Source organism: Cebidichthys violaceus, unplaced genomic scaffold, assembly GCF_023349555.1.
Source record: "Cebidichthys violaceus isolate CVI_PGR_0920_01 unplaced genomic scaffold, fCebVio1.0.p SCAF_3, whole genome shotgun sequence".
Taxonomy (NCBI): Eukaryota; Metazoa; Chordata; class Actinopteri; order Perciformes; family Stichaeidae; genus Cebidichthys; species Cebidichthys violaceus.
Genome location: NW_027176483.1, coordinates 18,227,527 through 18,249,803, shown reverse-complemented (window position 1 = coordinate 18,249,803; position 22,277 = coordinate 18,227,527). Strand labels below are relative to the sequence as shown.

The window sequence follows — 22,277 nt, the reverse complement described above, 5'->3', positions numbered from 1 at the left end:
ACACTGTAGATTGGAGGGCAACTTACGGGGCTCGCCGATACGAAGGATTTCACACAGGATGAGTGTGAGCTGGATGCTGCTCCTGGCAAACGGACACTCATGTTTGTCTTCCCTGCTGCTGTTCTCCAGGACAAACTGGGAGACAATTGAACATTGTATTGTTAACATAACAAATTGAGTTTTAGCTGCTCATAATGTGAAGCTTCTGTTGTAGAACTCACACAGTTACATAACATTTGTTCTTTTTATTATGTATTAATTAGACAACTGAAACATGAGATCAGGTAGTTCAAATGAGAAATGCTTTCTTGTGCCATATCATTTTAAATGAAAACGGTTAAATTACAAGCAGATAAATAATGCTCACCCTGCTGTAGGCATCAGGATAGCGTGCAGCAAAATAAAACATGGTGTCCAAAGCTAGAAGACCAGGAGGCGTTCGCACCAAGTCCTGACCAGGGTTACTATTGTTCTAAAAGGATACAAAAACAATCAATATTAATGAATCAAATCTTTAACTAGGAGCTTTGATAATGATGAAAGTGGATAGAAATATAACAGAATAACTTCTGATAGCAGTCACTCACAGAGAAGCCTAACTTCTTGAACTCTTTGGCGCAGAGCGAGCGTCGTCTCTCGTTGCTCAGACTGTTCTCAGTCTCGTTCTCAAATGCTGTCTGCCGCAAATTGTGAAGGATCTCTCTCTGCTCCTGCAGGGGGAGAGGCAGATAAAACATGGATGTGTACTTCCCGGAGATGGACGTTGAGCGCACATCTCTCTCATGCATCAAAGAAATAAAAAAAAAATGTGTTTTCAGTTTTCAGTCAGAGTTTAACTCCTCATGTTGGAGCTCACCTGGCTGTAACAGTCCATAGGAGTCCTCATGCGGCCCTCCAGGTGATTTAAGGTAACAGACTGTAGGACATAGAGGTAGTGGGCCATCTCGTCCTGGACTGCACCAGAACTATGGATGATGTTCTGCAACAAATACACACATTTCTTTGCTTACTGTACATTCCTCTGCACAACAATGAGGTCTTCTTTCATCATGTTATCACTGAGATACAGAAATCTATATGAAATGTAAATGTAAATAAAGAGATCATTTACTTTATAAATGTACTGCCGGAGATTCCTCTTATTCATGAACGCAAAAATATCCTGGAAAACACAAGACAAGGGAGCAAAGTGAGCGTGACTACAATGGTGCAGTGACACATTTCTGACAAGGGGTGGCGACATAGTGTCAGTTACAGATTAGTGGGTGGAGACAAGGGTTAGTGTGTGGGACTTTGACCTCAGTGACAAAACCATCACTTGCTGGTACACCCATCTCTAGCCCAGCCTCGTTTTGGTTCAGGGCTTACTTGCTGATAAGAAGGGTTGATTTGTTGACTCGCTGTTAAAGTGAGGAAGTGTGAGTCTGTGTGTCAGTAACAAAGAGAGTCTGAGCGAAAAGGGAGACAGAGGGCTGAATGAGGGAACTGTTTCCGTACAATGAGAGAGGACCAGGAACTGAACAGTGGGAGAGAAAGCCTCGACTTTGTGTCGAAGAGCTCAGATGACCAGACAGATGTGGTCCTTTCCAGCTGTCCGTAAGAAGTGACGTCTGCAGGATTCTGACTTGCATGTACAAAAATGTCTTGAAAAATAAAATACCACTTTCAGCCTTGGATACAGAATCTTCCCATCACTACACGAATGCAACATAGTAAAGAGTAATGATGACTGAACATAAAAAAAACATAAGCTAAGTTAAAGCATGCTCAGTGCATACCGATTAACAGCTGCAGGCGCCACTGTCTGGAAGTCACAGACATTCAGGAAGGACCTGAAAATGACCAAATACCTACTTGTCTGCATGCTTAGAAGCTTTAATAGCTATGAGAAGAGGAAGTGGATGAAAGTGCGTTAGAAAGTAAGCAGCAGACTGCAGCAGCACCTGTCTGTCTGAGTCCCCGGCTGTTTGTAGTAGTGCCATGAGTAGGGCCATAGCTTTGGTCTGTATCTGCTGGTTCGTCCTGAAAGTGGTCAGAGAGGAGAAAAGCGAAAGTGAGACAAACATATAAGTTAGACGTTCCACTTCTGCACGAAAAGGTGCGCTTAGGAAGGAAAACAGGTTGAGATTAAAGGATGCTTTAAAAGTTTAAATTCTCACATCAATGCAGTATTAACTGTACTAACTGTGGGATTCTGGTGTGATAAATGGCAGAGACAATGGTATTGTCTGCACTAGCTGCACTAGTTTTTTTTTTACATATTTTAAAAACTTCCTGTTATAGAGACCAGGCTGCTGCTTATCACTGCACCACCCTGTCGCCCCACAGGTTTGGAACTATTTCCCTTTGCTGAACAGTAGATACTGAATATTTTAAATGTCATTTTTTCCACTATCTGCCACTGAAAGTGGATTGGTTTTTCAGCCAATGCGTTCCGCCTCTTGTTCTCCAAACAGTTTACCTGCATGCAACCAAAGCCCGCTCCAACGTGATTGGTCAATTCTACTTGGACAACAAATAGTCAGACTACAAATAGAAACCTGAACGCTTACATTACTAAAATACTTTACCTGTTGCTTCCAGATTTTATGTCTAAGAACCAATGTTATAGCTTTGATCAAAATAAAAGCTGGAACACATAACGCATTTGGAAAGAGGAAATATTCGTATATCCAGCAGGTTTGGCTGCATTCATTCAAGGTTTCATTTAATTTATGATCGGCTTCTAAGAGTCAGACCATATCTTACTTACACCTGGAGGTGAGCGATGAGCCGCTCCATCGTGACTTCCTGTTTGACCTGCAGGAAGAGGCCGTGGCTGCTCAGCACCATGCTCTCTAGGATGGCCAAGGACACCTGCTGTATTGATGCATCGGTCAGCTTGGCGTTGACAAAGCTAGCAATCTGAAAGGACCGGAAAAAAGGGAAGGGAAGGAGAGAAGGAAGACAGAAGTTGGGAACGGTAAGAAGGAGTCAATCAATGAAAAACAAATCAGCGACAAAACAACAGACAGAGAGCACAAGATACAGCACCTTCTTGATGAAGACAGATGACAGGTTCTCCCATGAAACTATCCCATGATCCATCAGTTCCATGAAGCCAGTCAGCGTGTGGGTCATTATTACATTACCCCTGAACGACGCAGACAGACACACAAAGAAATATTATGCACTCAGACACTTGCACTGGCAAAAAGCTTTCAGATGGACTGCTTGTGTGGAATCTTTGTATTTATCACAATGCAATCTAAAACATTTCCATCATGTGACAGAGCACCTCAGGATGCAGCTCACTGTGCTGCCTCTAAATGCTACAGTGGAGTTTTTAAGTGTGTTAGTGTTTTATATGATCATGGAAACTGCAGAAAATGTATAAACCAGGGGTATTCAATTAAAATTCCAAAAGGTCCAGATTGAGAAAATCTCCTCGTGCAAAAGGTCCAGAACATTACAATAATATCTAACTTGCGCTATTTAGTGTGATATGTGTGTGTGTGTGTATATATATATATATATATAAAAAATCTCATGCATGAGACAATTTGTGATTTGACATTAGCTCATGCATGCGATTTTGAAGAGCTTTAATTTTGAAATGCTACATCAGAATGTCCTGGTTCTCTCTGAGTGACACCTTGAGGTGATCTGCTATCAACCTGAGGTGAAATGATTTCGTAACTATGCACCATTTCCTCTTAATAATCGTCACGGTCTCTGAACATATGAGACACACTGGTTTTAAACTGTCCGTGGGAAGAATTAACCGATAAGAGTCTGTTCATTGTTGGTTAAAGACTCTGGTCTCTCTGGTCTCTCTGACCACTTCTCTCTTTTTGGAGAACGTCATGTGAAACAACTTCTCTGACTCACGTAATTATTCACCTGCCCTTCGTTCTCTTTCCTCTCTCAGCCCCGTGTGTGTATGTCTCACCCGAGTCAGGAAACGTGTCAGAATACCCATATTTGATTGAATGAGCTGCATCACATGATGTGATTTATAACGCATGTAATTGGTCGGTTTGTTTCCTGGACCACTGACCGAGAGCCGTAAAAGCTAGAAAAGCTGCGCCGGTTAAAATATAGGCGCTCCGTCAAAATGTAATAATTCTCAATTATCTATCGGTTTTAGGTCCAGGGTCCGGATACAACGGCGTCTGGGTCCGGATCCGGACCGCGTTCCGCCTGTTAGTGATCCCTGGTATAAACCAATGAGCTTTAACCGAAAATGGAAGAGAGAGTCTGGAACGAATCAGGAGGAAACACTTCTTTCTGCAAAATATATATGTTGATCTCAGCAAGATATGCTGCAACATGTGCAAGAACCACTGATATCTATCTGAGGAATAACATTCTACCCCCGCCATTGGAGAAATGAAAGCACACACACACACACACACACACACACACACACACACACACACACACACACACACACACACACACACACACACACACACACTCTCTCTGAGTACTAACTCTTTAGCGTCCTCCACTATTTTGACCAATAAGAGATGTCCGTCTCGACTGATGAACTCCTGAGCGAAGGTCACGTCTGTGGAAACGCTCGCCAGTTCCTTCAATGAATCGCAGCGCACGCCCGAGTCCGAGCTCTGGATACCCTTGTACAGGTCTTCTGCACAGCGGCCCTGCGTTCACCAGCATCAACAAAACGCATGTTCACGCACAACATACTCAACAATTTTGTCCATGTCCAGTTACTCATATCATATTGTTGCACCCCGTTAAAACTCAGCTACTTGTAAAAGTAACAGAATAATGACTAATTGTATTAACTGTCCGTGCAGCTGATTCTGTGCAGTGCATAAATGACAGGGAAGAGCCAGTGACAGTGAGAGACAGAGGGCTGGAGGAATGTGAGAGGAGGGAGGTGAAAGAGTGGCTGAGAGACGGGGCGACGCAGACTCACCGGTGCCTTGGTCAGACGCAGAATGCAGCCGTTCTTAATGTCCAGACGATTCTACACACACACACACACACACACACACACACACACACACACAGGAAAGAGTGTTTAAAAAAAATAAAAAAAACCTCTGGCATGTACAGTGACACAAACACCACAAGGTAGTGAAAGTCAGACACGCATGGATACAAATAAACTAGCCACACACAGACATATAAACGGTACAAAGACCTATAGACACAGTAACCCATACAGAGACACACACTTGGATAAATATAGTATGCAGAAAAAGCACGAGAAACACTGTCCTGTGAGTGAGCAGCAGAAAGATAATCAGCTCTGTCTTTTCTAAGGAGTCCCGAGCCGTTAGCAGAGGGACTGATGTGATTGGCCGGCTGATCCAGCATTCTTTCTAATAATGCATTTATCCTACTGGACCCTAAATTTCAAGAGTTTATCTAACACGGACAATACAGATCGCTACATCGGTAAAGAACGCACAAGAGATGAGATGTGTTTAGAGCTTCTAGCTGAAGCAATTTTCACCCCTGTCCCATGCTGGAAGGGTTCAGATACAGGCTGTAACATGAAAGGAACATTTTGAATACACTTTATGTACTTCTGGACTCGAGAGAAATGCTCACAGAAGCGGACAGAAGTGCTCACAAAATTGTGATTCCCAGATTCATTGCCGTGCTTTGACAACTTAAACAGAGATTTACAACATTTTCCGTCTTCAACAGTAGAAACATCTGAAGGGTCTGCTGCTCAATGTCTTCAAGCTGCGCTCGAACCTTCACCAGGCCGATTCCCTGCTGTAGATAAATATTTGCATTGATTCGTACATACTGTTGATGTGACTCACCGATTCAGTGATGTACGTCTGCACTCCATCCGCGTACTGCAGAGCGTAGTTGTCAGGACCTGGGAGATTCCAGCTACACACACACACACACACACACACACACACACACACACACACACACACACAAGCTGATATTACGTAACTATCGCGGTAATACATACAGTTCAATGATAATGATATCAACCATTACCACAAAGATGGCGGTGAGGCAGCAAAACGAATGTGATTCAGCATCAACTTACCCATCACACACTTCCTTTATTACAGCAGACAGAGGCTTTTTCTGTACGACGACACAACAAAAACAGCATGTAGTCAGACACATACCAACGCAAACACATTCACGCAACATTAAAACAACAACAACAACAACAACTCACACCTGCTGCATGCACATGGGTCATAACAACAGGTTATAGACTATCAGAGTGTTTTCTCTGTCAGGGAGCTGAATACACGCTTCAGCGATGACATGCCGTGACGGGATCACGGTACCACAACTATTCTCGCTGGCTGCAAACCTTGATTGCTGAGAAGAGGAAATCTAAGAGCTCCCCAACACTTTCCGAACTATGTTACCCTCGGTGCCCAGATCCCTCTTTGAAAGTAAATAAAAGCCAGACTACTTCCATGTCTGGCTCTCAGCTATCCCGCTATTAGTGGTCAGTCCCGCGGTCAACCAATCAAGATGTGTCAGGGTTCTGCGGTAGACCCAGCGGCTGCTCTGTTGTTAGCGGCAGCCAAGAAGGTCAACCAATCAAATGTGTTTCGTGAAGACGGCTGGGCCAATGAGGAAACGTCGGGGGGTTCTTCTGGGCCGATAGCATTGGTTGTGAACAGACGCGTCCAAATCAACACTCTTGAATGTTTAATTGTTGTGCTGCTGTTCAGATTATTACGACGAAAATAATAGAAATACTGTTGAAGGTATCGGGGCTTAAAAAAGTGTGTCCACCTGGGATCTGTGTTCCTTCCAGTTTCAGTTATGTTGCATTTTCCAGCTGTTCTAGTGAGTACCTGTTAAATCAATTCTCACTCTGTTCAAACCTCCTCAAGTGATGCACAGTATGTGATTGTGAGAGACACACCCCTGCTGTCTGGGATACAGTTCAAGCGACTACTCATGCTTAGTGACTCGCGCAAACAAGTGCAACTTCCCCATAGCTTCTGAGAAACACACGGAAAACTCCCTTTAGTAAAAGCTGAACAAACAAAACCAGTGGATGTGCATGAAACCCCAAAGTGTTCAATATTATATAGTCAGACACAATACATATAAATGGGGGGGGGGGGGTGATGAACCAAACATACGATAACCTCCCGTGTTAGTGATAGCGTCAAAATAATTGAAGAAATTATCAAAAATCAGTTAAGTCTGAGCCTAACGAGGCTGCTTACGCTGCTGTACTCACAAGAAGCTAACAGGCTAAATCGAGTCGCACTTGTTGAGCTAGCTTGTTTGAGAGGAAGGTGGCCTGTGATTGGCAGAGAATGAAGGAACCTGGTGACAACACCACTGTCGTAAAAAGTGACGTTATAAAATAAAAATGGCTTTGAATAAAAAAAATGATTTCACATTTAAAATGTGAAATAAAAAAAAAAAGAAGTCCTGTAATACTCTGCATATGTATTCATATTTAGATTAGAACAACTAGAACTTTCCATATTGAACGTGTTGGGGCTCCATAGATTGTAAAAAGCAGAAGTGAAACGTGACTGAAAAGAAAATGTTAAAAAGCTGAGCTGTTCGTCTAACCAGCAGTCAATGACACCACAGACGTTTGTTGTATTCACCAGACTCGGCAGCTACTGAGGCCGTTTTTAATATGTCGTGCTGTAGCACAAACCGCACTGGTAAGGAAGTGGAGATAAAAAGGCTCTGACCACAGCCACCCTACAGTGTTATCGCACCAAGATCATCATCTTCGTCTTTCTGTTTCCAGCGTTCCAGTGATCACACTGGTGTTAATCTTCTTCATACACGGTGTGATGCTATTGATCAAATCACAGAACCATCTCAGAAAGAAGCAAAAGATTTGTTCAGATGAAAAGGACCTCTGACCAAGTCGATGCCTGTTTCTTCAAAAACAATGATAAAATATCTGATTTTATTTCTTCTTTTTTCAACATAAAAAAACTATTTTTAGGCCACATGAGTGTATTTGCTACACAAACATGTGCATGAGTCGAGGTTTATTATACAATCTTAACTCCCCATGGCTCCCTGTATGCTAGGGTTGGTTGGCCTGCATTGTCCATGAAACTCTCAATCAATCTGTAATCTCAATGAGGCTTTTCCTGGTTAAATGAATAAAGCTGCTAAACTACCGGCGCTATTCAAGTTGAATGAGTGAGTGACATGACAGTGAGTCAGGCTTCATCGTGAAGTGATACACTGATGATCTTCAGCACATGGTCTTAACATACAGCTGTGGAGGATTTGGCTGTGTGTGTGTGTGTGTGTGTGTGTGTGTGTGTGTGTGTGTGTGTGTGTGTGTGTGTGTGTGTGCTTTACCTGGTCCAGTTGTATGAGCTGGGGGTAGGCCCCAGGCATCTGGATGGCTATCTTCACTATGTCCTTCTGTTGAGGCATGTTGGCACCTCTTCCCTCCACCACTCTCTAGCTGTTGATAATAAAAGAGATGAAAGCGTCAAAATGAAGTGCCTCGTCACGTTTCATACAATATACTCCTTCATGAAAATGTAATGACCACTACTACCAGCAACCTGTAAAAAAATAATAATAATTATATTTCACAGTGACCTCACTGTGTACCAGAACGTGAGAACAAAGAGTAAAGAAGACTAAAACCTTAATAAAAAGCATTTCTGTCCCGTTTCAATAAAGATAACTTTGTGTAAACTACCACCAAAACGAGAGAAGTCCCAAGATTAAATTTCACACAGACATTTTGTGGCTAAAAATCTGAGCTGGTGATAAACAGAACATTGATCATTTCATAAATATACAAACTGATTATTAATTCAGTGAATTTAAAAAGTGATCAAGTAACAGCTAACCAGCCCGAGAGCAGTCTCTCTGTGATGACTAATGGCGGTCAATGCAACTATCGTTTTCACTATGAGGTCGAACAGAGCTGTGTTCCTCTTTCACCGCGTGTTCCTGGTGCAACGAGTACAGCTGAGAGGGCTAAATACTGTCTGAACACGCACTACGGATTGTTCACTTTTTCTTCTCCCCTTTCCACTTCTCTCACACACACACACACACACACACACACACACACACACACACACACACACACACACACACACACACACACACACACACACACACACACACACACACACACTTCCTCCCCAGCCTTCAGACAGCATTCCCAGAGGATACAGAAGAAGCAGTTGTGCTTCCAACCCTCCCCCTCTTCCTCGTCCTTCTTCGTCTCTCCCTGGCTTCTCAGACATCGACAACAATACAATTGGATCTAAATTCTTCCGTACATGCATGAGCTCTCGATGAAAGCGAATAGGTCGAGCTTGTGCCTGCTTGCTGCTCGCTGTGATTAATGACCCCCCACCCTCTTCCCGATCTCTGGGATAGTTCACATACCGTCGCTCCAGTCTAAAAGAAAAAAGAAAGAAAGCTCTCGCAGTTTACGGCAGGTTTCAAAGCAATACTTCTGTCAAAACAGCCGCACGTCTTTACCGTCTTCTCAGCTCACTCGCCCCGAGGCGGCATCTTTCCTGATAAATAAGGCTATCATAGCAGGGTCGACTGAGGCTGCGGCCCTGGTCCGGTTTGGTGTTGGATCATTTAGATATGGACTGGGGTGCTGAAACCATTACAGTGGTGCTGAAGGTCGACTTCCCTCCAACAAACAACAACAACAACAATCTGCAGCCTTAATCTTGAAGAGATTTGGGTGTGAACGCAGAATCGTTCTAGGGCAGCTTATGAGTCAGCAAACTCAAGGGTAACGGCGTGTCATGTCTTTGAAACAACAAACACTGCCTGTGGGCTTTAAGCTGAACTACATGATGAATGGGAAACTGAGCCCATGTGTCTATTAGCTGAATCCCTAATGAGTGTCATGTCTGCACTACAAAGAGTGAAAGAAGAGGTCCCTTTGTTTTGTTCAAACAGAGTGAAATGTACAACGGGAATGACGGGGTTCAGCTCATCTGTACGACTCTAAAAACTCTGTCGTAAAAAAAAAAACTAAAGCTAATTCTATGGGTCAGTCCACCGCTTTGGTCCACAATGAAATAACTCAAACACTGATTGTTAACAGTTAAAGAATTCTACTGACTTTTTCCTGAAGCGACACCATGAGGTTGACATTTTAATTTCTCCAGTACTTTGTTTTATGACAAAATACCACAAATTAGCAAATGTTGTCAGGGTAACAGACTTAGCTGAGATGGGTAACGCGGTAAACACACTGCTGAACATCATCAAACGATTGTGACATTAGTTAGTACCGCCTCAGAGAAGCTGGTGTGACTCTAGATGTTGGTTTCCTGAACTATACATTTGTTGTTTATTTCATAATAAATGTTTTTTAACTGAATGAGGACATTTTGCAATAATATCTTTTGTGTGTGTGTGTGTGTGTGTGTGTGTGTGTGTGTGTGTGTGTGTGTGTGTGTGTGTGTGTGTGTGTGTGTGTGTGACTATTGGTGCTTTCAGATTATGTTTCACATTTTGTCAAACAATTATGGATGTTACCAGGCAGGTAGAGACGATCAATTTCTCTGAAGTCTAATAATTTAAGAATATTGTCTTGAACAACAGAAAAAAAAGGCAGCAGCTACTTTATGAAATTACCAGAATCAGAATTCCAGATAATGTCTTGTCTCGTATCACATTACCGTTAATATTAATACATATTCTATTCCTATTCTGCTGCTGTTAGAATATGTATTGGGTTTCCGGAGTTGCAGGTGTATCCACAGAACACACACTCTCTAGAGCAATCGCACAGAACTACTTCAGGGAAAAGGGCTGATGGACAAATGTCCCTAATGTAGACACTTACACTTGTTGAAAAGAAAGCGTCCGTACACTTTTGTCCAGAAAGGGAATCAAAGAAAGGTCAGACCTGTCAGAGGAGAGAGACAAAACCTTTTCTAGCAGCTTGGATTCGTCTACATCACCACGACCTGTCCATACACGCTCCAGGCCTCAACACTGCTCAGCCCGCGCTGACATTCCCAGCCAGAATGTAAATATAAAACGGTAAGTGGACTGCATTCCTGTTGTGCTTTTCTAGTCTAAAGAGAATACTCAATAAACATTCACACCCACACTCACACAATTAGGGGTTCAGCGTCTTGTCCAGGGACACTTCAACCAGTAGACTGCAGAGGTCAGGGATCGAACCACCGCCCTTATGAGTCACTGACGACTGCTCTGACTCCCGAGCCACAGTCACCTCTGCTCGGGAGTCTCATCAACAGCTTCCCTTTTTTAAACGAAGCAGAAGAGACGGGGGAGATTTCCGCTCAGGTGTGTCTGTCTGTGCCTGTCGATGCATGTTTGTGATGTAAGCCTTCTGTGTCAGTCTGTCTTAGACAGAAGGGAGGTTAAGGTGTCAGCACAATACTCTCAATGCTCCTCATCTTAATAAATGCACTGGCAATTATTTCAGTTTTCCGTGACATTTAATGCAATATATTTGGTTTTAGTTCTGGGTTTGGACAAAGCAAAGTATTTTGAAGGCATCACTAAGGAATGATCACTAATGAGCATTTTTCAGTATTTTCTGAACTAAAATGTAAATTGATTAATCAATAAAATAGTTTGCAGAATAAATAAATAACTGTCAGTTACAGTCTTTTTAGGTTTTATCAGAAACATATTTTTTTTTTCAGTTTTACTTAACATGTCACAGTTAAGAATATATTAACTTAAGGGGAAATAACTACAATACTATCGGGACGCACACAGTAAACTATCATAAAACAGACCGATGACACATTCATAACCCACTGCTATTGTGATAATATTTCAGTAGAGTAATGGAAAGTTATGACAGCTACAGCACAGGGGAAATAAACCTAAACTTTACAGCAGTGTTGAGATTAAAATCTCCCCCAAGTTCAGCAGCTGTCAGGGTCCACAGTTTGATTCAGTACTAAGCTTAAAACCACCAACACACCCAGACCCTTTGTTAGCCTGCTGACTCACGAGTGTGTCTCAGAACCCCTGGACTGACAGACACCCCCCCCCCACCCATGGAAGTGTGTGTGTGTGTGTGTGTGTGTGTGTGTGTGTGTGTGTGTGTGTGTGTGTGTGAGAGAGAGAGAGAGTGAAGGGGGAAGCTCTCAGCTGCCTGAAATTCCTAACCTGACAGAGTTCCCCCCCCCCCCCCACACACACACACACACGCACACGCACACGCGCGCGCGCGCGCGCACACACACACACACACACACACACACACACACACACACACACACACACACACACACACACGACACGAACTTAATACATCTCAAATACAAGAATAATACAGAGAAGGCTTCTACTGGAATTGAATAGCTTGCTTGCTTTGTATTTATAAAAGGAAAAAATATATATCAAAACATATAACTGGTGTGTGTCTTAATCATTACAACAGTATTGCTCAACTTTACACAAATAAATGTAACTTTTGTGTGGCTAAACACTTACGCTACATGAGTTTAATAAAGGCACGCGCTCTGCTGTATACGTGAACGAAACTATGTTTTAAAGCAACTAGTTAGAAGTGAACACGTGAACGCAAATAAATGTAACAGCGCCTGAGCTGTTAGTACTTCAAAGTGATATGACTAAGGCCAAAGCTTTGCAAAAAATCCATGACAAGGTTGTAAAAGAAGTGAGAGAGTCAGCTGCAGAGCTGGGGTTTTTTCCTGGTCCTACCTAGTTTGAAAAGAAGAGTCGAGGGTTTAATGTCCCACAGGAACCAACGCAGTCGGAGCGAGAAACATTTGCAACTGTCTGTTTTTCCCCTCGGAAGGAACTACTTTAGTCCGCAGAAGTGTCTTCTCCTAGAGTAACATTTAAACTGCTCAGAAACTCCTTGCAATACGTTTTCAGGAGTGATTAGTTGACCTAAAAGTTCCGGGTTGGTTGGAGTCGTTCACTCGAAAGTATGAGGCAAGCTAGCCAGATTTAGATGATAGTTTTCCGGTTATGACTTTCAAAATAAAATCCATCTGTCCAGCGTTTTATCGTAAACATGTTATGTTATGCTATATTATACGGAAACGGTCCATGAGCTTAAGTGTCACTATTTACTTCTTCCATTACATCTAAATCCCTCTCAACTGTGCCAGTGTAAGATTTCACCTTCAAACATTGCGGTGTGTTACTTTAAGTCATCGAGCGATACAGCACTTTTACTTTGAAAGAACCACAATGCAAACACTTTAAATGCTGCTGGAGTTTATGCAGAGCTAGACCATTTTTTCTTTCAAATTTCAAAGAATTAGATGAACTAAATCAAAGTCCCGGGTAGATGCGGCAGGTTACAGCTGCCCCCTGCTGTTTATATACTGTATGCATACAAATAGCTGCTCCGCCAATACTATAGGTTGATACAGCAATTTTTTTTATCATTACTGTTACATGTTGTAACCAAATGGCTTATTGTCACTGTGGACTACATTAATGCACTGTAATGTCTCTCCTCTGTATTTACCTTTATTTTGAGTTCTATATATATTTTAGCATCTTAACCCCGAGGCCATCATGACAGCCCATAATGACGTGTACTTTTCTGATCAAATTGTGCATGTAATTAATGCGTCCTGTCGCGTCACAATCAGATGAGGCTTTAAAAGGCGCACAACGCCACACTCCACGATTTAGCTAAATGTCGGCCAATGGAGTTAAAGGGATCATTCATCCTAATCCCGGAATCCTATTTCCTTCATAACGGTTCTATTATTATGAGCTCACTCAGCTAGCTATGCGAGTTTACTTGATAGTTGCAGGCTAGGCCTTAGCAAAAGAAAAAGAAATCCTTTATCAGCTGCAAACACATGAACTCTACAAATGAAGTATCTGCTCCTTCAGTGACACAACTGTCACTATTATGATGAATGTAGTCTTACAGTAATATACTGTCGATAAAATATAAATTAAAGGGCTCCAGTTGAACAGCTTACCTGCTATCACAACCTTTTTTTTCATATTTTGTTACATTTGCATCTTTTCATTAAAATGCATGTCAGCACCTGTCAACTCTATCTACTGATTAAATCTAGTTTTGATGACTAATGGCGTCCCTAGCTCACATCAACAACATATCCGTGTCATCTCACAATTCTCAAACTGAACTTAGTGTCTGCATACATGCTATGATGACACACGCAAACAATGTGGCACGCTACTTGAATTGGAAACCAGACAATGCATTAAGAATACCAAAGTTTTTATTTTGTTTCATTTGATGCAGCTATAGCTTAGCAATGGTGACTCTGTTAAAAACAGTCTGTAGGATTGAGTCTCTCATGCCGTCACACACAGACATGATTCATTCAAACCAGTACTGCCTGGTTATACTCTATTGAAGAAACTCATAACACTGTTGAAACACGATGACTTCTCACTGATTGGGAGCGGATGAGTAACAACCAATCAGACCACAGTGATGTAAAGTGCAACAATGAGACAGGATGCTTTGACAAAGCAGAAGGTTTCGTGGATGAATTCCAAACACAGTTAAGTGTAGCCCCCAAATAGGAAGCAGTAGTAATATATCGATCAGGTATAAAAAATAAATGCTATCCTATACAAGCGGTAGAGACGGAGATAAACAGTACATACTTTACATACATACACTTAATCCAGGGCAAAACAGGACATCATCACACAAAATGAAGAAGCATCGCAGAAATATGAATAATGTTGATATTGTACTTTCACAGTGTGACTCGTGACAACTCATCCTGAACTGCTGCTCACCTGTCCCCTGCAAAGGGAGAATGATGAGAGTGGAAACACTGAATTTAGAGTCAGAGTGACAGGCAGTATTTCATTTACGAGAAACAGAAAGAACTTGGAAGAAATTGGAATAAACTACTTAATAGGGATCTTTACCAAATATACAAACAAGCAAAAACCAGGAGCGTTGTCTGTGACATCGTGACTATATTCACTCAGTAAAAATACATAAAAGTCCCTTCCCATAAACATGAACCGAGTACAATGGTGATCATATACATACATCATAAAAAGACAAAAGCCATAGAAGTCATTTTTGGGAGGGGTGGGAGCTATTCCTCTGATGTACTCCAGTTAAGTTATAAAATAATCGGAGCCAATAAAAATATGCAAGGTTCAAAAGTCCAGAGGCAAAATGAAACTGTAAGAAAGCTGATATTTTCTAATCAAACCTCTCAGTGTCGACGTGCCAGAGACACATTGTTTCACTTTAATGAGCACCGTGTTGACCCAAATAGTGTTCATGGAAAAAGGTAGAATTCTACCCCTACCCCCCCCCCCCCTTGTCTTGGTCCATGGCTGTTTGTGTCAAAAAGTTTATTGGCTTTAATAATCAACATCAGGATCCTCTTTCTCTAACTGGTTCACAAAAACACTTCTGACACTGAAGGGTTTGATTGAGACAAATGCCCACGACTCAAAACAAAGCACCTCACTCACTCACTCACTCACTCACACACTCACACACACACACACACACACACACACACACACACACACACACACAGTATGATTATTTGAGTCTGGAACCTTTGTTTATTTGCCAACTATTGATCTGGCTTTGTTACAAATGTAGTTCAATATTACACAATAGCCTTGTGTGCTGGTAATACAAAATATATATATTCTCTATGTACATGAGGACAGTGCATATTTAACCAGCTGTGTTTGGACTCATTCCAGCCATGCATGAGCAGCTGCCAGGTGACAAAAGCTGTGCTCCGTTAGTCTGCCAATGACTCTCTACCTGATAGAAAAAAAGGTTTCTCTATCCCCCCGGGGACATCCGACTCAAGTTAAGAGAGCGGTCAATACAAAACTCAAGCGCACACACACGCACACACGCACGCACACACGCACACACACACACACACACACACACGCCTACCGAAGTTCACTCACAAGCACACGGGAAAGCCGATACACAAACATAACGCTTTATCATACATAGCAATCTAAAAAATAGAATTATTTGTTTCCTTGGAAAAGCATTAAGTAAAAAGTTTTGTTCTTGTCAGTCTGTACATGGAGCGACTGTCTGACTGAGCTCAGCGTCAGTGCAGAGGTGTCTTTAAAACGCTCATCAGGTCATATTGGCTTTCCTGCACCTCCACTCACCTTCACCGTCAGTGAGGGGGAACCCTTGGGAGAAAATCAATTAGCATGTTTGGGGAGTCGTTTCCCACTCTGAGGTCCATCTCAGGGGGTCAGAGGTTGAGAATGGGCACGTCGAAGAGGTCACAAAGGCCCTCTGTCTCGTCCAGGTTGTAGATGTAGTCGTGGTCGCTGGGTGGGGGGGACAGACGGAGGAGAGGCGAGAACACTGGAGAGGAGACGGACAAAGAGGTGAGACATCCAGGGTACATAAAAGGAGGCCGTGAGTGTTGACATGTATGAGAGAATCTCTTTGTTATATACGTCATACTCTGCATACAAACTCACCTTCTGAAGACATCAAGTCCTCCAGTAGGTCTCCACTAATGATCTCTGTCAGAGGGAGAGAAAAGAACCATCAGTCTGCAGGACACTGAGACAGTGGAACTCACTACGGCATAATCAGAGGAGGAAGAATATGTCATTTATGTAATACTCAGGAGGAGTTTACCTTTTGTTGGATCAAACATGTCAGAGAGCTCTTTGGGAAAGTCCAGCACTAGAAAAAAACAACACAGCAAACATTTAGCTGTACAGTCAGTCACTACATTACACTGAACTCCTGAGTTTCACTGTCAGAAAGCTGATCTGATGTCCCTAGAGGACAGAAATGGCAGCGTCAAAAATGATGCATTAATATTATTTTCCACTTTTATTGAGTAGATTTCTTTAACTAACATCAGTCCTAATCATAACTTCCAAATATTCATTTATTTTTCAGAATTTTAACCCTTTAAATGTCAATTTGTTAACATATTGCCACTGTTGAAAAATACACAAAAATGTAATATTTTCTGTGTACTAAATGCTAAGGGGGCACTTTTTCAATGTCTGGGATATGTCAATGATTAGCAATAACAGATTAACTTCAAACACATAATACAGCAGCAATAGCTCTGGTGGAAACCAGGAAAATAGAATGTAAAATGTAAAAATGGTTCAATCTGAAGGAGAAAAGAAAAAAAACTACAATAGTGAAGCCAGGGCGCTAAATTGAAAGCCTGATATAGAATGTATGATTTTATACTGTGATGGCCTTGGGATAAATATTGTGGTTTTAATGGATTTCAATGAGGACATTTTTGTCTTTAAAAAGGACAGACGGTCTGTATTTTGGCTACACTGTTTATTATAGGAGCTGAGTTTGAACCTTCAAAATTAAAAAAAATAAATAATAATAATTTTACCCTTGCCAAAATGCATGTCATATGCAATAACACAGCAAAAAGGTTTGAAATATGTATGAAAAGGCCAAAAATGTCCGTGCGGGTTAAGTGTATAAAAATAATGAACATTTCCTTTTAGCATCCTGCATTGAAAGAAGCTTATAAAATGTCAAAGAGACTCAATGTAAAAGTAAAATATTAGCATCATCATCCTTTCAACCTTTCCAAACCTGCATTTTAGTGCGTGAGTGAGTGAGTGAGAGAGTGAGTGAGTGAGAGGTTCAAAAGAGCAGCAACATGCAAAAACTCACATTCAGACGGATCCGACTTAATTGGTTCAAATACTGCAGAGGAGGCCGCAGATCCGTCTAACGAGGCAGAAGACTGCAGTTGCTGAGTAACAGCAGCATGTGTATCTGTCGTTGGGGCGAGCTGCGTGGTGCTCGTCACTTCTGAAATAAAGCGAGAGTGAATAAGATAACGCTGAGCAAACATCACGAATGGTTCAGTGTAAAACACAACAATAAAAAAGGTGAAATATTTCAGCACACTGGTACCTGTCACCGAGGCTGTCGGGTTGGCTGCTACAGCTGTTGTTGTGGCAGGACCAGGTTTTGTAATCATTGCTGGAGCTGCTTTGGAGACCTGGATGGTGGAAAGATGAAGGAAAGGAAAATGTTATTTTTGCATCATGAAGCAGAATTTGAATGTTGAAAACCAAAAAAAAAAAACAGAAGTTCTAGCGTTTCAGTCGTTAGTCCATGGTGATTGAGCATTTATGAACAATATTTCTAACAAAATGAGGAAAACAGTGATAAATATTGGTCTCGGGACCGATGTCGTTTTCTAATCCTCACTACTGTTTCAATAAAGAAAGACATCTGACCATCCAGTCTTACAGTAAACTGATCAACACATAAAAACAGCTGATTGCATGGAGAAAGCTGACATCTGTGTAGACCTGTGTGACGGCAGTGGGCGGCTGAGAGGTAGGTGTCGGTGCTGGGAGGTTTTGAAGGATGTCATCTGGAGGAGGGACGGGCAGAACAACAGGAGAGGCACTGGAAGGGTCCTTATTGACCAGCAGAACCTCGATGGGACCAGATGAACTCTTGAGACGGATCTGGTATTTCCTCTGTCCGTTGAGGATCTGGATAAAAACACACAAACCCAGTCTGAGACATGAGACCAAACAGTAGCAGGACATAAGGAGCTTAGAAATACGCACAAAAGACACGCATGACTTACAGATTCAGGTATGGGGACCTCTAGCTGTGTGCCAATGGGAGCACGGATTGCTAGGAGAGTGTCACCTGTGGAAGAAGGACAGGCAAGTGATGGAAACTGTGTTTGAGACTCTCAGAAGAATGTTGAGAACCATTAAGCATCTGAAAGAATTACCTTTGAAAGCTCCACAGAGGTCTTCATGTTTTATATATGCCATAGTATGAATGTGTTAAGGGTCCAATTCCACAATGATCCTAACAGTGCACATTTGCACACTGCCATTAAAACATCCCTGATTGGCTGTGGAGTCTTTAAAAGCCATTTCATCTTCAGGATGATTGGTTATCCAAGGACATGCTGTTTACTGAATACTTAAGATCTGTTAGAAGGGAACTCCACAAACTTAGGAATGCAACCGAATGAAATCATAGTTAATGAAACTGTCCCGTTGAATCGGCACTGACCACGGGATGCATCTCCGAAAAACTATTTCCAGCTATAACATACACACAAACACACTGTGCAGTGAAGGATATGGGCTGTTGTTAGAGTCGTCCGTGACGTTCTTGATGCTCTGTTGGACCCAGACTCTCTGCTGGTCCAGCTCGTTTTCCCTGAGAGCCAGGTCATCGAGCTCGGCCTTCAGATCAATGAGCTTATCGGCTATCTCTCTGGTGTTACATCCTGGACCTACACCCCTGAAACACAAAAGACAAATACAGTACATGGTCAAGTACAGTCAGCATGCACAGACAGCTGCGCACACACTCATGAGCATGCATGCTGTTTTTCATTAACCGCCTGTTTTATCAGTGATGCAGCTCTGCAGATTCACGTTTCTCCTGGCTACTGGTCAATCTGCCGTGTATTAGAGCATGGACAAAACAATGAATCAGGACTACAGCTGCATTGACAGGGAACATTCTATATGATAGATGTTGTAATTACCACACAGCTTAAAATTATGTTTTTTGTCATTAATTAATAAAGTGGTTGAACAAGTTCCACAACCATACCTGTCCAAAGTCATACATTTCCATATAGTGAGGCAGGTTGGAGTCATGTGTTTTCCTATTGTTATGGTCATTTTGTAATAGCCTTGTTATAAAATGATCACACTGTGGCAGGAGTGTCTAATTAAACATGCATTGTCTGTGAAATATAGAGTGACCATGTAGAGTGACCGTGGCTAAGCGGTTCGATCCCCGGCTTCTGCTCTACTAGTCTCATGTCAATGTGTCCTTGAGCAAGACACTTAACCCCAAAATTGCTCCCGTAGCTGTGTCTACGGTGTGTAGATAGATACTAAATTGTAAGTCGCTTTGGATAAAAGCGTCCGCTAAATGACCGTAATGTAATGTAATCCTAATAAGTGTCATGTGGCTGAGATGTATGAGATGTACAGTCACTGAGTCGTGAGCATGTTTGTCACACAGAATAACACACTAGCCAACATGAGTGCATACAAGGATAACGTGACAGATCAACACTTAGTGCCGTGATCCTCAGATGAATATGTTTCTCTGTAGCTAGAATATGAAAAAGTGGTAGTGTTGGTGAGGGATTGGTGCAAGTGCTTGAAAGAAACATGTTCAGTGGTATGGTTTAAAATAGTTCAGCTCTCTCATTACCTAAACATAATCACAGGACATCACTCTTATTAGCTTACAACATGCAAATTGTGAAGGATTTTTAAAAATTACAATTAAAATTGCAACATGCAGAGAAATTTGGTATTTATTCTCACCACCTTTCGAGAGTAAAACATGGACTGTGTGCTTACTTCCATTGGATGCTGTTCTTGGACTTCTTCTCGATCAGTCCGATTCCCTCCAACACATTGGTGATATCATAGATTCGTCGTTTCTGCCGCACTGCCAAGGTGTCTGCAGCCTGAATGTCGGGACAAACGCAATCAAAAACAGTCAAGATTACTGGCGGCATCTCCTTTAGTAGGTTCACAACTAAAAACACAGACAAAGAGGCCGCTGTATCTGTGCCAACGGGTTCAATGCCCTGCAACCACCCATCAGGGAATGACAGCAGCGGTTCAACTTCCTTCCCAGTCCAACCTCTTGGTGTTTAACACACTCTGATAACCACATGGCTGGTGCTGATAAGTTAAGGCTGCGGTCACAGACCTGCTGAACGACAGCTAATAAACCATAAGGCTTTTAAGTTTAACAGCAGTATTTTCTCTTTTCATTCATGCATAATAAAACATAAAGATTTCCAGTTGAATGTGATTGTGGTAGACACAATGAATGTCACACGTTACTTTTTCAAGCAGCGTCAACATATAGATAGACTCCATTGAGGAGAATGTGAGTCAAATGATTGCTCAAAGTCAGTTGGTTTCATTATAAAAAAAAAAAATGCATTTTTTTTTGATGGACAGATGAGAAAGGAACCAGAAAGAGTGAAAGACAAAGCATGTATTACTGTCAGAACCCTCCCTGCCCGGCAAATCATTGAAGGTTGAGTGAAAAGACAATACAAAGTGATGCTTGGCTGGTCAAGCTGCCATCTGGTTCACTGATTTTGGTTGAGAAAAAAAACCATGGCTGGCAGTTGGTTTTTAATGTTTCTATTTATATTCCAATTTGAGAGGGTTGTGAACATGTTTTGTTGAGTCTGGGCTTCAGGGTAACCCCAATTTTAGAGCATTTGAGTTCAAGGCTTATTCATTTTAGTGGCACTTTCTAAACAGTGACCCCAGAATCCATTTGTTCTTAACATCTTTATCCAACTAGTTATTCGAGTCACTACTCTGACACAGTGGCACTAAGGTTTACTGGGAATATTTAATGTAATATCCATCTATGGTGGCTTTGACTGTAGTGGAGACAACCAGCTAACGTTAGTTAATGTCATATTCAATGTAGTTTAGAAGCTACTGTATTGTCGCTTAAACTACATGCGTTTTGGGTTGGGTTTTTTTAAATTGGAAACTAATTGAGTGAATGCATATCGACAATTGACAAAGACGTCAATCAGAAAAGGATTGCTCATGTGTTAAGATGCTGTAGCGTTAGCTTTGAAGGGAACGACAAAAGCTGACCCACTTTTTAAACTTTGAACCTGCAGGGGGCACAGCCTGAGAAGTTGACCCGTGTCCTCAAAGTTCAGTCTGTAGCTCTACTTTGCGAATAGCCAAATACCATGACACACGTATCCGAGATGTATAAAAACGACAATGCCATAAGCAGAGAAGTATCACCCATTCAAATTAGCCTGTCACACAGCTAGGCTATGCTAACAGGCAGGCTAGCGAAAGTGAATGTAACCCAACGACAGCGGGCAGGCTCAACATGACATGTGCTATAGCTAACAACAAAGACTCGGCTGCATGCTCACCGCTTTCAGATCCAGCACTCCGTCCTTCGCCTCCTGTAGTAAAGTCACAAACTTGGTCGTGAGCAGTCCCAGGCTCTTCTCGTGCCTGCTGGGAGTCTGTGGCTGCAGCGAGTCCCCCACAGCTCCCAGTTCGCCTCTATTACTGGCCGACTCTAGCTCCATCATCATTCGGGACCAGCTCCGTAACGTTACTTCCCACTCTGCCTCCCCGAGCAAACCCAGCCAGCGAGCCCAGGAAAGCACGCTCCACCGCCGCAGTCAGACAAACAGAAGGCCGGGGAAGTGTGTGTGTCTGATAGCAGGCGATAAATTAGATAGTCCGACCTGGTTCGCTCCAAATTATCTCACTAAATTGAGCTGAACAGGCTGAGTACGGTAATTCAACGAGCGAGCTTTCGGTGGAGAGAG

The 22,277-nt window shown here is 42.2% G+C and overlaps 2 protein-coding genes across 5 annotated transcripts in view; both read right to left on the bottom strand.

Annotated features, from left to right (window-relative positions):
* The window catches only part of elmo3 (engulfment and cell motility 3), a 24,542-nt gene extending 8,388 nt beyond the window's left edge, over positions 1–16,154 (bottom strand). The window contains exons 1-14 of one of the 3 annotated variants that reach the window (XM_068724177.1): positions 16,084–16,154; positions 8,305–8,413; positions 6,032–6,072; positions 5,790–5,862; positions 4,928–4,978; positions 4,477–4,646; positions 3,034–3,133; positions 2,753–2,904; positions 1,944–2,022; positions 1,112–1,162; positions 857–979; positions 588–710; positions 368–472; positions 27–135 (exon numbers count right to left, since the gene is read on the bottom strand). In XM_068724177.1, coding sequence (XP_068580278.1) covers positions 27–135; positions 368–472; positions 588–710; positions 857–979; positions 1,112–1,162; positions 1,944–2,022; positions 2,753–2,904; positions 3,034–3,133; positions 4,477–4,646; positions 4,928–4,978; positions 5,790–5,862; positions 6,032–6,072; positions 8,305–8,382 — 1,255 coding nt within the window. In that variant the 5' untranslated portion in view covers positions 8,383–8,413; positions 16,084–16,154. Of the gene's footprint in view, positions 1–26; positions 136–367; positions 473–587; positions 711–856; positions 980–1,111; positions 1,163–1,943; positions 2,023–2,752; positions 2,905–3,033; positions 3,134–4,476; positions 4,647–4,927; positions 4,979–5,789; positions 5,863–6,031; positions 6,073–8,304; positions 8,414–10,789; positions 10,829–12,657; positions 12,894–16,083 lie in introns of those variants that run through there. The other 2 variants (XM_068724176.1, XM_068724178.1) reach the window with 2 other exon arrangements.
* On the bottom strand, positions 14,157–22,277 carry e2f4 (E2F transcription factor 4). 2 transcript variants are annotated; one of them, XM_068724180.1, is made up of 11 exons: positions 21,870–22,277; positions 20,296–20,405; positions 19,050–19,210; positions 18,687–18,731; positions 18,534–18,598; positions 18,247–18,435; positions 17,843–17,930; positions 17,597–17,737; positions 16,571–16,618; positions 16,408–16,452; positions 14,157–16,288 (listed from the first exon to the last, which is right to left on the bottom strand). In XM_068724180.1, exons 1-11 carry the CDS (start codon positions 22,035–22,037, stop codon positions 16,173–16,175), a joined length of 1,176 nt encoding a protein of 391 aa, XP_068580281.1. In that variant the 5' UTR covers positions 22,038–22,277; the 3' UTR covers positions 14,157–16,172. The 2 variants fall into 2 exon arrangements, with proteins under 2 accessions (XP_068580281.1, XP_068580283.1); XM_068724182.1 differs by having other exon boundaries at positions 17,597–17,734.